We start from the raw sequence: 15,279 nt of genomic DNA, 5'->3' as shown, positions 1-15,279 counted from the left end.
AGTTCAATGTGAAATCTAACGCTTTGTACAGACGTGAGCAGTACGAGAGGAAACAAAGCTTTTTCACAAAATTGCACGTTTTCTGGTTATTTCTTCACTAAATTTGACAATAGTTAAGAAGAACTTCTTCTTGTTGGGCGAGTTGGTGCGTACTGTTGTAGGTACGAATTGCGCACAAAAGACACACACAGGAAAAAAACACACCAGGGAGACTGAAAGAGCGCTCTTTCAGTCTCCCTGGTGTGTTTTTTTCCTGTGTGTGTCTTTTGTGCGCAATTCGTACCTACAAATTTGACAATGACTTTTAAATATTGTACTTCAAGAGCAATCCTATTTAGAAAAACGGTAAAAGTGCGCTTGTCAGAGGTAATTATGGATTAATAATAAAATGAATGCTCAAACTTTGTTTCCTCTCATGTTGCTCACGATAGTACCTTTCTTGGCTGTACGTGCATCTCTCTTGCACAGTTAACGCATGTTCGGGATGAAGCAGGAAAAAAAGAACAGCGGTGATTTTAAAATACTGACCGCTCATAATCTCGCATATACAGCGGCAGAAGTATGGCAGCAATGCCGTCTCGGTTCTTGTTTCACGCCCCTGAGGAGCAGAGCAATGGCGATTTCTCTCTTTTGGAGCCTAATAATATCAGGCTCATCACAATATCCCTGAGCACGAACTCTTGCTTGACTTCACTTGATTTCAAATTCCCAGCTTACCCAGCCTGCATTCAGCCTTTATCAATATTCTGTGCCGGGTCAACGCGGGGATAGTCGGACATGGGCTGGCATTTGAAACCACCTTAAAGCACATTAGAGGCACGATGATGTACTCGAGTTGACAGCTTCCTGGAAAGCAGCCTGCCTAATTTAGATGCAGTGATCTCCGCACCTTAGAAAATGTGCAAGTTCAGGAACAAACTTGCGAAGGACAGAAATAGTAAAAACTCTTGTCCCTTCCGTTTTTTTCTGCCTTTCGGCCAATGGGTATTCTTTGATGTCAGCACGTCAACCAGGTGTATTGCGTCTTTTTCAGTGACCATCGCGCCGCTGCACTGCTTACACAAACAAAACTGTAAACCTTTAAAAGGGGAGAGAGAAAGCATATTTCGGTACATAGTCACCTTGTAGCGCCACCGCTTCGGCAAGGGGAAGACGACGAAGCGGTAGGCACGTGCAGGAGAACGCGGCTCGCGCAGAAGAGAACGCTCTGGACTTCGGCGTCGCCGGACGCTGCCGCCGCTGCTCTGTCGCTACCTCTTCTCAGGCAGCCTCAAATAAACGTGGCCGTGGTCGCCTCCTGGGCGACCTCAACACTGGCCTCCACATCGTGGTGACCCGGAGAGCCGCGCCTTCTATCCCGGCGGCGTCCCAGCATGGCAGGCTGGCAAGACCTGGATTTCAACCCCCCGCTCCCAGCGTTCCGGCCTGCAGGCGTCGGCGGGTGGTTCGCCCAACTGGAGGCTGCGATGTACTTTAACGGCATTACCATCCAGCCGTTTAAACACGCAGTCCTCTGTGACATTCTCCCGCCTGACCTCCTCTGCCGACTCGCCTGCCCTGCCTCGGGATGCCGGCCCTACGACGAGTTGCGCGCTGCCGTCCTCGTCTACTACGGCGCATCATACCACCCGCTGCCGCTCCATGATGAGGCGGACTCGCTTTCGCCACCGCCAGCGCCTGCGCCCGCACCAGCATCGCACTCGTCTTCGGCTGCATCCTCCAGAAACAGCCCGCCGCAACCGTCACTGGCCAGTACTCTTCCGCCACAGTCCAGTGTCTCCGGCCCGGTTGCTTTAACAACGACCGCACCCTCGAATTCCTGCCCTCTCGCCAAGGACCTGGCTCAAGACGAGTGGCAGCCACCCGAGCTTCTCGACCCTTCACGTCTGCAGCTGTGGCCGTTCCGCCCGCACAGCCCTGTAGTTTGGTTTCTGCAAGTGGACGCTCAGCTATACGTCAACGGCGTCCGATCACAGATCTGGCGGTACCTCCTCGTGAAAAGGGAGTTGCCCGCCGATCTCATTTCCCAGCTCGACCTTCCGCCGCCGGGTGAACACCCTTACGATGACTTGAAGGACGCCTTCTTCAAGTTTTTCGGCTCAAACCTTCCCCGTCCTGCGTCCCAAGCGGTACAACAAGCTTCGGCTCTAGACGCCGATCCACGTGCGAGCACCCGTCCCACGACTCCTGCCCAGCCCTGCTTGCCAGCTGTGGTGCCTGCCTTGGGACCACCACCAGAAGAGGTCTCTCTCGACCCGTGCCCCACCTCTTCGGCAAGTACCCCGACCTGCGGCGCAGCCCCGCTCCTCGTCACATGTTCGCCTGTCCCCTCATGCCTCTCTCCGGTGAGCCCATCTGTCCTTCCTGTCGCGGGGCACGCATGCACGCCACACCAGGACCCTGTCGCTGCTAATGCGCAACCCGCACTGCTTCCCACGGCTCCCTGGTCATCTGGCGGCTTCGCAAGTGACTCTGCCTCTGCGCCAAACGAGACAGTCACAGGAGGTAGCATGCATGCGACATGGACGCGCCTCAGCGGGCCCCCTCCAGCACCGCCTGTCGTAGCAGCACCAGCGCATCCCGTTTCTTCCGACGCTCACGTGCCGGATTTGCGCCCTACTCCTGCATCCACCGCTGCCACTACCCAAGCAGTCCTGGCTTTCCAATCAGATGGCAGCCGCCCGTTGCTCACTCCGCCTTCGCCTGCCATACCGTTGCTGCGCCGCCACGAGCGACTGCGCCATCGCCTCCGCTTCTACCACTGCTGCTGTATCAGGCGGCACCTACTACTCCGCCGGCTGGGGCGACGCACTTCACACGCTCGGACATCTGTACGTTGGTTGATGTTCAGGCCATCCTCGAGCCCACTGCCACCACTACTAGTTTCTCTGAAGACTGCTTTACGACCATCTCGTCGACGCTTACTGGGTGACTTTTCATGTCTGCTGCCCCTGTCCTCGCCTTCCGCTTTCTGCCTCCCTCGCCCATTGCGAAGCAGCCAGGCTCGACCGCCTGAGCTTTGTTCTCCAGCCTGACTGCCTTCCCGGACTACCGACCTGACCTCACCGGCCTTTCGTTCCCAGTTTATATTTTTCTTTCGTTCCACCCTCTCCTCTCGTGTTTTCTGTCCCTTTCGCACAAACCGGACGTTCGTGCTGGGTGGGGGCCTCTGTAGCGCCACCGCTTCGGCAAGGGGAAGACGACGAAGCGGTGGGCACGTGCAGGAGAACGCGGCTCGCGCAGAAGAGAACGCTCTGGACTTCGGCGTCGCCGGACGCTGCCGCCGCTGCTCTGTCGCTACCTCTTCTCAGGCAGCCTCAAATAAACGTGGCCGTGGTCGCCTCCTGAGCGACCTCAACACTGGCCTCCACAACCTAACATTGTGGAAAATTCAAGTGGTAGCAAACAAAAACACAAAAGGGGGAAGGGAACAGAGCGCTTTGCCTCTAGAGCTAGCGCTTGAATTTTCGACAATTAACGTGTACCAACTTGCTCAAACTTCTGTTCCATTGTAATTATTAGTCACCTAAGCCACGTAAAGACTACATGGTTCAAAAGAAAAATAAAACTTCCAAACCATGCTTGTTACGCAGCGAGTGCCCCTCTAATAATGACTACATTTTTTACGTTAAGTTCAAATTTGAACCTCTGTCACGCAGGTAGAAAGCGAATTAAAAGCGCAGTTAATTTTCCTCTGTTTTCTTTTCATGGTGCCCAGCTTATGAGGGCTTACACATGCTGAGGAGAAGCTAGCTAACAAATTAATCTTGATTGTTTGTGTACACTGGAACTCCCCTCATGACGTCCCTGTTAGTCGTAAAGCGCAGCGAGCCCTGTGTCCTCGTCTAGTACAGAAGTATTTTCTTTCTTTTTAAATTCCTGGACTTTCTTAAATATCTCCTGTCGGTTCTTTGGTCTTGGCATTATATTTACCACTCGCTGTTTTTTTTCACATCTTTCCTGCTGTCTTTCCGGTGAGACGTCCATTTCGTTCCATCTCGTGCCCATCAGTGTGAAACGACTGCTAGGAGGCGGTAGCGTCGGAAAAGACCTCGCACGTGCAAGACATTTCTATCTCCTTAGAAACGTTTATGACCTTTTCTCTTATTCTTTTCCCATTGTCATTTACAATACTGTTGCAACTGCGGATCCTTCTTTCTTCAAATACAATAGCAAACAACCCTTCGTGTGGACTTCCCTATACACTCTGTTCACTTAGTGCTTTCCGCGCGAGCTGTTCGAAACACTTGCAGCAACTACCATGCAACCAATCCTGACCGTGTTTCGACTGACTCCGCTGGTGTCTGCTTTGCTGTGGATGCTTGCATCCCGAATACCGTGGCTTCTGGACATAGCGACCAATGTCGGGTTGCTCGTTCTCACTTTGTTTTGCGGATACTGGCTCCTCTGGCATGGTCGCAGAGTCCTCTTCAACGGACTTGTCGAAGCAGATAGAAAGTGCGTCCTGATAACTGGTAAGAAATCCTGTTTGTGCGTTGTTACGTCGCGAGACTTGGCTCTTAGAGTACGGAATAGCTCTTCCGTGCCGTCTCTTGATTGGTCAGTGCATGTCCGCGCGCCGCGCTTTGCTTGAGTTTTCGTACACTATTTTTGCTACTGTGGCATGTTTACGTTGGTTGCGCTGCTCGCAAAGAATATTAACCGCGACGTTCGGTCAGTGTAGCAGGAACAGCAAACATATTTTGCGCATTTTTTTATTCACATCTTCCCCATCCGCATCAAAGTGACTTTCAGTGGAAAAGAGACATTTTTTTTTCTAAGAATACACAACGTGTTAGAGAAATATAAACGTGTATCGATGCAACTAAGGCTAAAATTAACCCACATTTCCAGCAGCGCCTGTTTGTGCGTCTCTTCCTGTTGTCCGTGTCTTTTTTTTTTTTGCGCTGTTTTAGAATGAACAAACACCAACTCGCCCAAGCTTTTACCTTAGAAAATTTCCAGTAGATTTCGTGCATACTGAGAGCGAGCAATTAAAACACCAAAACGATGTAGCTAAAATAAAAATTATTTCGAAAATTTGTATTTTAGGAAACATGCGAAAACATGCCACTGCCACGCCACAGCCCTCACTGGCGATGCTAATGCACGCAACAGCAGAGCAGCTCAGGTAAAAAAACAGGTGCCTAATTGGTGTAGCCACGATGCGATGAGCAAATAAGGTTAGTGTTTCGTCAAAAGGCGCTGAAACGGCCGAAGGCGCCCGGGAAAGCGTTCTTTTGTAACAATGCTCGTCGCAATCTGTAAGTGTCTCGCTGCACTCTTCACCAGTTCGTATCTCGCTAGCTCAAAAACAAAATGCCGTAGGTGTCGCTGCGCCGACATTACCAGCACGTGAAGTAGCAAGACGCCAAAGAGTCGAAGTGAACAGCACCGTAAAGCCGGAGAGAGCGCAAGAGGAAACTGGCGGAGGCTACTCCCGAAACGTCAAATACGACGGTTAGCGGTTGCAACTAGTTTCGCCTTGTGACACGAGCGGTGCTATATACGACGGGTGGGGGGTCTTGTGGTGACTTGTGTTTTGTTTTATCATAGATTGACAGCGACATAGTTAACGAAGACAGACATGAACGGTTCAACAGGAATAAAAGTTCCGACTATCCCAGTCACAAGCACTTCTGAACTTTCCTTTTGCATCTACAGTTACTTCCGCTATGGCAGACGTCATGACCCAATGAAACGAACACTTAAGGAAACGTTACAAAATACGACCGATGAGTGACCTGCCTCCTTTCGCAGCCGCAAGCACTCGGTGCGCCATTGCGGGAAGGTCAGATGGCCATGGCAAACTTATCACGCGTGCTTTTACTATAACGAGAACCACTGAGGCATCGTTTCTATAATACTTGCCCTTGTCCTTCTCAGGATGCGACACCGGATTCGGACATATGTTGGCCACACAGCTCGCCGAAGAAGGGTTCTTCGTTTACGCTGGGTGCTTGGACGAAGATGGTGACGGTCCGAAACTGCTCAGGAGATCGGAGAACATCCTCGTGATGCAGATGGACGTGACAAAGGAAGTGGAGGTCGGCCGCGCTCTGCAAACCATGGAAAACACTATTGGAGGCAAACGTGAGTGAGAACTGTGTTGGCAGGTGAGGACAACGCCTTGAAGGCACACTAAGGAAAACATTATTCATTTTACGCTCTTAGTAAAAATCGATTGTTGCTTCTTTGTGTCGATGTTGGAGTTTGTTCGCCAGCAAAACACGCATTTATTCCTGAGAAAACTAAATTTAAAAATATAACATTTTTACCGTCAATGGATTTGAACTGCTGATTTCAAGGCCACAAAGGACTTCGCGACCGTCGTTTCGAAGTAAATTGCCATGTAACGTAACCTCAGAAGTCGGCGGGTAATTTGGTCTTTCAGTGACCACGGTTTACTTGTGAAAAACAGGTGGCGCTATCTATAGTAGTAGACCTTGCAAATGAATTCCATCGACACTCGGACACCTCTTTTCAATGACTAGTAGAATTGTTCGGGAACGGTATTTTAAAGCCGGTCGCCTTGAACGCGGGGAGAATTCTATGCCTCTACGCCATCGCTGCAAAAGGACGGAGTTAATTGCAGTGGTATGAAAGAGCTTTTTTTTTCAGCATTGCACATCGTTACGCTGATTATGATGCTCAGTTGCTGAATTGGCTTCTTGTTTGCACCCTCGAAATCAATTGCTGCACTTGGTGTAAGGTCAAGGATTCGGAAGGTGCTTCCTGTGCAGCACAAACGGACCATAGGCAAAACACGAGATGTCTTTTTTTCGTTGTTGTACTTGCAGCGCGCAACGCGCAACTTTGATCCAATAACGCAAGTGAAAACGTCATGAATCGGACGCTTTCCTACCCTCAACGTCTCTTTCAAAACGCAGAGCTCTGGGCCGTGGTTAACAACGCCGGAGTCGGCACTCTGGGCTACATCGAATGGCAGCCCATGAGTCGGATTCGCTCCGTGTTTGACGTCAACACATTCGGCGTCATCTCGGTCTGTACCACCTTCCTACCATTGGTGAAAAAGGCCCGCGGCAGGTTCATCCTCGTTACTAGTCAGATGGGTATGTACCGACTTCCTTATCAGTCTTCTACCGTGAGTATATCCCCGCACAGCATGCAGTGCACATAAGCACTGTGCTTAGCGCAACTTCTGCCACGTACAGCCTTTCTATAATATTTACAGCGCAGGTGGTTTCCATCCGTGGAGCCTTACTCGCCATATTAGCCCCAATGAGTAGGTGTTATGAAAAGAAACGCATGGAAAGCGGCCACGTATCGGTGTGCTCATGAACCACAGCGCCACAGGGAGAAGAAAGCGTGCCAAATGGCTCCTTGCATTTCTAAAAACGGTGAAACACCAGGCTGAATTCACGTAATGAAGCCAGCCGAAAGCCATAGCTTATTTCCATAAGTGTCCTCGCTCTTACTAGGCGGAACTTTTATTTTAAAAGCGCATAATTCCTGCAAATCAGCAGCTATGTGTTCTTGCGAAGGGCCCTGCTAGTCATAGCCGAGCTTGTTTGGGAACCTCCACGCGCGCATTCCGAGTGCCTGAATTTACCATAATAGGTCTTCAGCCTCATAAACAAAGCTACCGGCAACAAATATTATTTCTCCTCCTTACTGCAATATCAAGTTAATCAGAACACGCTATATTTTAACGTGCTTGCCCACTTCAAGAAAACTTTTTTCTGTATCTGAGGATGCTATGATGTTGATTTCTCCCAACCAGCAGTAGTATCGAAGCCTAAGGAACCAAAGACAATCTAGGCTTAGCATGTACCGCCTTCGTTCTGGGTTTAAAGACAGCTCTAGACTTTTTCGTTCGTATTTCGTGAATTCTGCTGGAACACCTTCTAGCATTACTAATGCAACGCCTGCTATAAACTGCAGATATCCATGCCTGATTCTCATCATATTATGTAAGAACTGCCACTCTTTCCATAGCAGCGATCGTTGCCCTCACTGAGTAAGAAAAACTTGTGCGCACTCAGACGCGCTGGCTTGTACGTAGAACTTCCTAATGTATTTATGGAACCTCCCTCGCAAATGTGTTTGTGGAATCTCTCTAAAGAATGCTGTGGACCTGTGTTGCCGATAATCAAGCTGAAGTCTCGAATGTCCAACGCAAGGCACATTAGGAAGGAAGAGATGGCGTGACGTGCAATGACCGAGTACTGCGTTGCGAATGTTAGCGCAACGTTCTTGTTTACTTGGTCTATTTTCTATGAACAGATTTTATATACCTTGCTGAAAGCTTTGCCTGCAAATAAATTATGAGTTATTGTCTTTCGAAGCGAATATTTGTTTATATTCCGAGCAAGTTAACTTTGCTTTTTCTGAGGTTGCTGCATTGGCGGTGGACGCAGCCCGTACTAGCATTTAAGTAAGTGGCTTTTTTTTAGCAGGAGTCATTTCGGTACAATTCTTACCTTGTTTCTCGGTTAAAAAGTGTTCCCATTTTATTGTAGCGGTTGTGTATACCTGCCAGTGGCGTCAGTCAAACGCTCATACTCTCCTGCCCAGGTCGTATTACGATGCCCGAGTGCCTCACCTACTGCATGTCCAAGGTTGCTTGCACCTCACTGGCCGACGGTCTACGTCGTCAGTACTTCAACAGGGGCGTCCACGTCTGCACCGTTGAGCCATCCGGTTACAGGTTTGTTTTGTTTTAATTCTGTCTTAAAAGGACAGAAATTATTTTAGACTTAATTTGGAAACTGCACGCTGTTCGATAACAGAGAAAGAAGTGAAGCAGCAGCAAAAAAACCGTTCATGGCGAATGAGAACTTACGAGGATACCCGAGATCTCCTGCGGAAGTAACGTTCACAGAACTGAAAGCACCGCTAACAGTAGCAAGCAATGGAGTCAGAGCGGCGAAGTGGTTGGTTACATTTAAGCAAAAAAAAATGGGATGCATCTGCCACATCTATAAGATGCAAAACCTAAAACCCGGTTGAAAAGAGAGGGACCATCGCCTTTAGTTTGTGTATGTGTGTTGGAGGCGGGTAGAGAGGTGGCTTGTTTGTAGCAAAGCGCCTTTCCCAAACTACTTTCAGTGGAGTGACTGCCGTCTATAACTTTTAGATTACGAAGCTGGCGAAGTTTCATCAGCTGGCTACCATTTGGGCTGTTTTGGACAGAGTGGTCCTCAGGTTCGGCATCATGTTCAGCCTCAAGTTTTCCCCGCTTTTCGAACGATGTGCACTCTCCCGAAGAAAGGAAGCAAAAAGCAGTTCACACTTAAAAACAAAACACGTCATTAATTCTCCGTGCTATTCGATATCGATTCAATTAAACTGCGCTCTTGCAGGACACCCATCGTGGACCACGTCAAACTGGAGGAGATCTTCGACCGCGATGTTCAGCTGCTCCCGGAATGTGTGCGCAGCGCCATTAACGGGCGATCCGTCGTCCGCTGCAAGCACATGGCCGATGTTCTCCACTCGCTTGTCATGAGCGAACGGCCGCAGGAAGCCGTGGACGTGATGAAGTTGGCCATCCGCGAGCGACATCCCCGGGCGTGCTACCGTCCCGGTGGACTCCGGGACTGCCTTGTTCAATGGCTGCACGACATCGCGCCGATTGAGATGGCCGACGAAGCCATCGACGCCCTTCGCAGGATTTCTCTGCTAGTGAAAAGATCATAGCTTTTAGGGGCATCTGAAAACGTCACGTTTCGAACTACGGTGAACGGCAGGGATAAGTGTTGACGAATGCAACGTGAGACCAAACTTGTTCTATTGTTTCTTTTTTTTCCTTGTTATCTTGTTTTCAGTTATACTAGCCTGCTGGGGAAAAAATGGCGCTGAAATGATTGACAAAGAAAGAAGAAGACGGCGCTGACAAATAAGATGATGGTCAGCGCTGGTCCTGTTTTCTTCGTTCTTTGTCGCTCGTCTCAGCGCTGTTTTTTTTTTATCCAGCAGTAAGTACCAACTAACTCAACTCTCCGTTTTATTGAAATTTATACAGGCCTCGTTACGACAGAAATGTACATTACCTGCCGACAGTCACGTAAATACTTCCTGGTTTGCAATAGTTCACGGTCTACATGTAGTGTCGATTGCCAGAAGAAAACTGCCGAATATGTGTTCAAATGGCACCGCGAACTACACCGTGTTTTTGAATTTTCTGCAGTGCAGCCCACTACCGTCTAGTATGATCAGGGGCTATTAATGGGCCCGACCCACGCCATACGAGCGGAATGGCTGACTGCATCTCTTGACTGATGCGCAATCGACGAGCACGGCAAAACAACTGAGACCAACCCAACGTCCGCGCCCTAAAGTGTAGGTCGCGAGAGGATGATAATAGCCACAGAGTGCTCGTTCTGTGAGCACAGCTTATGACACAACAACGCGTGCAGTATGTGCGAACCACACGATCAATTTAACAATTACCTGACCACGTAAAAACAGAACATGTATTTTTGATCAGAGACCTAATTTCCGGCGAACAAATTGAGGTCGGCGGAAATTTTGGTATTTATCTGGCCAACTGGTTCAAACAACTAGTTTAAAGTTTAGCGCCCAACTATTCACGTTTTCGACTTTAATGTCGAAGATTTTAAACTGTATAACTTGCTTCAATAAATGCCGGTCATCAACCGTATTTAAATACTTTGATGTAATCCGGTTTAGCATCGCATGAGGTCATCGTGTTAGGCCTGGTGTTTAGTATTTTCGCTCTAACATGTTTATTCATACCCAGCAATTCTGGACAAAAGCTTTTTTGAGTGCGAAACCTTTTGTCAGCGCAGTCTTTTTTCATATATTCGAAGATTCCATATAACAATCAATATATTCGCAGATCAACCGACGGCATTCTTACTTTTTTTTTCTATAAACGTTTTTGCTATCGTCCAAAGCATTCCGCACTGGCTTTCTTCGGCAGTCTTAACTGTTCGATGAGATCGATGGAAACACATTAAAAGAAAGGTTTTGCTACATATAAGAACGATGGACCGTTACCCTCAATATTTTCATAGGAGTATCCTACAATTTCACAATTTTTAAAATTTTTCACCAAGGAAGTTGGACACGTTCCTAACATTTACACTTAGCTCAACCTAGGACTTAAGGCGCTTGTACACACCAGAGCTGTGCGGTGCCAATTCTTGGCGCCACTGCTTGAAAAAACACAGCCAACCGCTATTCACATAATATCCGTTATCAATTTCTTGGTTTATGTTGAGCTTTTTGATATTGTGCACAATGTGGTGTAAGTTGGGAAAAAAACTAATAAATAAACATGCCTAATTCACTGCCTTCTGTCTGGTATCCTTATTCTCAGAGTATTCAGACCTTCTCAACGCCGTTGGCATCAGCTTTTGGGGTAACAATGAACTATTCGCAAGGACTGCCTGTCTAACGTTTATTCATAACGCCCTGCTAACCGGGCCAAAAGCCAAGAAGTTACGTTTTTCAAGCCCAAATTTTTGGTTTTTTGTCATGCGTGCTTAAAGAAATGCCTTTACCTCTACTTTGGCATAGCATTGAGATACCCTTTAAATTTTTTTGTCGCCGACAGTCACCTATTTTCCTGCTCCTCAGATTGAAATATATGTTAAGGGAACATAAAATCTAAGCAGCTAAAATACTTTTCTGACCTGCATATGAAGTAAGAGACGAAACACACTAAACAAAGGGCGAAATCTTGAAATTTGATCGTTTCGAAAGCTGCACACATCTCCTTCATCTCAGCCTTAAAGGTTAGACACATGATCTAAGGTAAGAAGCTAAAGAAAATTGGACTCCACGTGTAAGTCTTTTAATAACTCTAAGCCTAAATGTTATTTTCGGTGTAAACTCTCTCGGCTAATATCTAAAACTACCATCTGATACTAGCCTCTAGCGCCTTGAATATGGGACCCATAAATCATTTGAGACGCACTGCTCTCAGTGTTCTCAGTGCACTCCAGCGTCAAGACAGTATATACGGCCCGCTCAGAGCTACCGTTTTCTTGTCTTGCAGGCCTCGGAGAAAATCGATGCATTACTGAGTTATTTGAATGAGAACGCAACACAAAGTTGATGTGTTAAAAAGAGCCCCGCAACAAGTCAAGACTGCTTTCCCGAAGTCGCCTTGACAGAAGTAATAGTTTCGCCTAATCAGAAATTTCCAGTTGACCATTCTCCCGCTGATGTGAGTGTCGAATGGAAATAATGTGACTTTTATAGTCGCCTTTCTCGCGTTCCAACACAATTGTATTAATCGGCAAACGGCTATGCACCGGGAAATCGTTGCGCCAGTGTAAGTGACGCGGCAGTTTAAAATCTGAAAGTTGTTGTATTGATACGACGGAGCTTGCCGGCTGCGTGTTAAGAGAAAGTTCCCTTTCCTCTTCAGAATATGTGGGTATCATCATACAGAAATGGAATACTGAACAAGTGCAGATTTTCTTGCTACACTTGTGATGACGCGGAAAGCCGCTTATGCGGATTGCTTGGCACGGTCTTGCTTAGCCTAGTTCCGAGTGGACGTCTGGAAAACCACTTTAGTACAAGGCATAAACGAGTCCGCCAAGTTGCTAACGTATGGGCCGAGATAACTACGCTTGAATACTCGGACTCCCCCCTTCCAGTTGAGCAATGCAGTTTTGTCTAAAACTGCGTGGAAATTCCCGCACACTTTACAACGCTCTACCCTACCGAAAGAAAAAAATTCTGGCTCCTACCCCACACGTGGGGTATTATTGCGGAAGAGTTAATACCTCATTGTCGTCATCGCAGCGAGTATTTCAACCCTCAATCAGCTTCACAACTTCGGTAGCTACATAATGGCAGTTAACCACTTCTGGTTGCATGGGCAGAATGCACGTGTTTGGAAAAGAAAAGACTGGTAATGATAGCTGAGCAAAAAAAAAATGCGCAGAAAACCACTTGGACATGGTGTTGACTTCCCAGAACAGTTTATTCGAATTACGTCCGTTATATGCCAAAGGCCGTATTAAGAGCAGTCAACTAGTAACCTGAACGTAGTTAAGAGAAAGAAAAATGTGCCACTGTTCATTGTTTCAGTCTCCAAGATGTGGCCATTAGTTACTTTTGTTACTCAAGACAGCGCGAGAAGCTGCAAGGTAACTGAGCTATCCACAAATGCTGAGTTACTTCGTATTCCTTTGTTCCTTTGGATCTAAGTGACGTACAATAAACATTCCTAACCTAACTGGCTTAGTCCCTCATTATGCGTGGTTCTGTGAACGTGCATTCTCATACATAAGTTGCAGGAGGAGGAGATTCAGACACGCCCACTGCTTCCCCAAGGGAGCAGGCGTGAGCTTTCCGCTCATTGTTTCTTTTTGTTTACTTTCAGTTCTCACGCGTCTTTCTTTCTCAATACCCCACCATCATCTCCTTCTGTCTTCAAAAAAGGAGGCGATTCTGGCTGCATCTTTTTCATTCTAAACCGAATGACAGCGCTCAAGCAGCATGACAAAGAATGACCTTAAAGTTGTTCGCTTTGCGTCTACCCCTAGTCTGTTCTTCACCTTTAGCGCGCGCATTTAACTTCATCGTCTCGGACACCTATTCAAGGAACTAACAGTGTACATCACCAACGAATGTCCGAAGTGAATCGCCACTACTGCTCAAGGTCTACAGAGCGTCAAGTCGCCTTTAGAAGGTATGGTCACTGTGTCCCTTCTAACACTTCCAGCGGCCATTGTTTTATGGCTGCTAGCAACACGAATACCTTTACTGCTTTACGCTGCGACAAACGCGGGTCTAGCATTGGTGCCGCTGAGCTGCGGTTATTGGATGCCGTGGCACGCTCGCCGAGCCTTCTTCAACGGACTCGTCGATCCCAAAGGGAAGGCCGTTCTCATCACGGGTGAGTACGCCGCATCTCTTTCGTCCTGATTAAAAATGGAATGCCATATTGAAGTTGCGAGACGCTCACACTAAGGTCTGACCTTTGGGTTCAAGACAGATGGATGGGTATCATCGAAAGCCCGGTAATAGCAGCGTCCTTTGCAGTGCAGTTTTTAGGCGACATAGTTAAGAAAGAAGGAAACCAGAGAAGTTAGTGTGGTTGACTCATGGCAGCAGCATTGCAGGCAAACTCGTGCGGTGCGCTGCTTCGTAACGCGTGATGAGCCAAGCTGATCTCAGTTTTCGCTGTTTATGCTGCTTATGATAGCGTACTGTTAATGTGACCACCTCCCAAGCTTTGCAGTGTGCTTGCTCTTACAAATGAAGGTATAGCATTGTCCTTTGCATGGTCTCGCTTGACATTTAAAGGTTTATGGTTCATGGTTGATGGGGGTTTAATGTACCAATGCGACTCAGCCTCTGAGGGACGCCGTAGTGAAGGAGTTCGGAAATTTCGACCACCTGGGGTTCTTTAACGTGCACTGACATCGCACAGTCAGGGTGTCGAACCGGAACCGAACCTGAACCCGAAACCGGAACCGAACCCGAATTTTCACCCGGAACCGGAACCGAACCGAACCCATATTTTTTTCGCCATCTTGGAACTGAACCCGAACCGGAACGATTGAAAGGAACCGTTCCGAACCGGTTCGGGACTCGGTTCAGCTACACTTTTTTTGCAACCCGGCGTGCTTTTATTTCTTTTTTAGTCAAAATAAGATGTACTCGCGCGCAGATTTGTCCACCGAAATCTGTTCGCGTTAGGCAGAGCGAAAATGACATCCAGTCTATGCGACAACAACACTCAAGGAGGTCTTGTGTCCAGGAATGGATTTTTCGGCGCCTCCGCAATGCGCTTTCGGCAATTCTTATGAATACTATACTCCGGATTAATGTGACATCCTGAGTTTGTTACTGCCTTCCTTTTTACATCAGTGCGTATGGTTTTAATCAAATTGTTAGCACTGCTTTAACTCATAAACAACCTAGTGAGAATAGCCTCCCTTTCTTTGTGTCATGTAGCATAAATATATAAAACACAGGCGCAACGACCTAGTCACATTGTGCAACATTTACTCTCGGAGGTATTCGTTATCTCAGACAGCAGATACTAAATAAGACCCCTCATGATCTCTCGGTGGCTGAGGCGGCCGACTGCTGATCCCAAGGCCGCGGGTTCGATCCCGGTCGCGGAGGCCGAGTTTCGATGGCGGCGAAATGCAAAAACACGCATGTACCGTGCGATGTGAGCGCACGTTGAAGAACCCCAGCTGGTCTACGCTCATCTTGAGTCCTCCAGTACGGCGTGCCTGTTAGCCCCCCATGTCGCTTCGACACGTTAAACTGCAGATACTACTACTGTTATTACAAAATAGAGGAAGTATAAATGGG

At 47.8% G+C, this 15,279-nt stretch overlaps 1 protein-coding gene across 1 annotated transcript; it reads left to right on the top strand.

Annotated features, from left to right (window-relative positions):
- The first annotated feature begins 4,222 nt into the window (after nt 1-4,222).
- Nucleotides 4,223-9,848, top strand: LOC149329917 (short-chain dehydrogenase/reductase family 9C member 7-like). The gene is made up of 5 exons (XM_089559688.1): nt 4,223-4,475; nt 5,887-6,093; nt 6,891-7,073; nt 8,539-8,671; nt 9,327-9,848. The coding sequence occupies exons 1-5, from the start codon at nt 4,262-4,264 to the stop codon at nt 9,661-9,663; spliced, it is 1,074 nt and encodes a 357-aa protein (XP_089415814.1). The 5' UTR covers nt 4,223-4,261; the 3' UTR covers nt 9,664-9,848.
- The last annotated feature ends 5,431 nt before the right edge of the window (nt 9,849-15,279 follow it).

The sequence above is a fragment of the Amblyomma mixtum genome, chromosome 9, assembly GCF_055824585.1.
Source record: "Amblyomma mixtum isolate Tamu chromosome 9, ASM5582458v1, whole genome shotgun sequence".
Lineage (NCBI taxonomy): Eukaryota > Metazoa > Arthropoda > Arachnida > Ixodida > Ixodidae > Amblyomma > Amblyomma mixtum.
This window is presented reverse-complemented; position numbering and strand designations above follow the sequence as displayed.

Excerpts from the sequence above, each read along its gene's own strand:
- LOC149329917 (XM_089559688.1), top strand. The coding sequence starts at position 4,262 with ATGCAACCAATCCTGACCGTGTTTCGACTGACTCCGCTGGTGTCTGCT. Across the intron at positions 7,074-8,538 it reads CCTCGTTACTAGTCAGATGG|GTCGTATTACGATGCCCGAG; the intron begins GTATGTACCGAC and ends TCTCCTGCCCAG. Across the intron at positions 8,672-9,326 it reads GTTGAGCCATCCGGTTACAG|GACACCCATCGTGGACCACG; the intron begins GTTTGTTTTGTT and ends GCGCTCTTGCAG.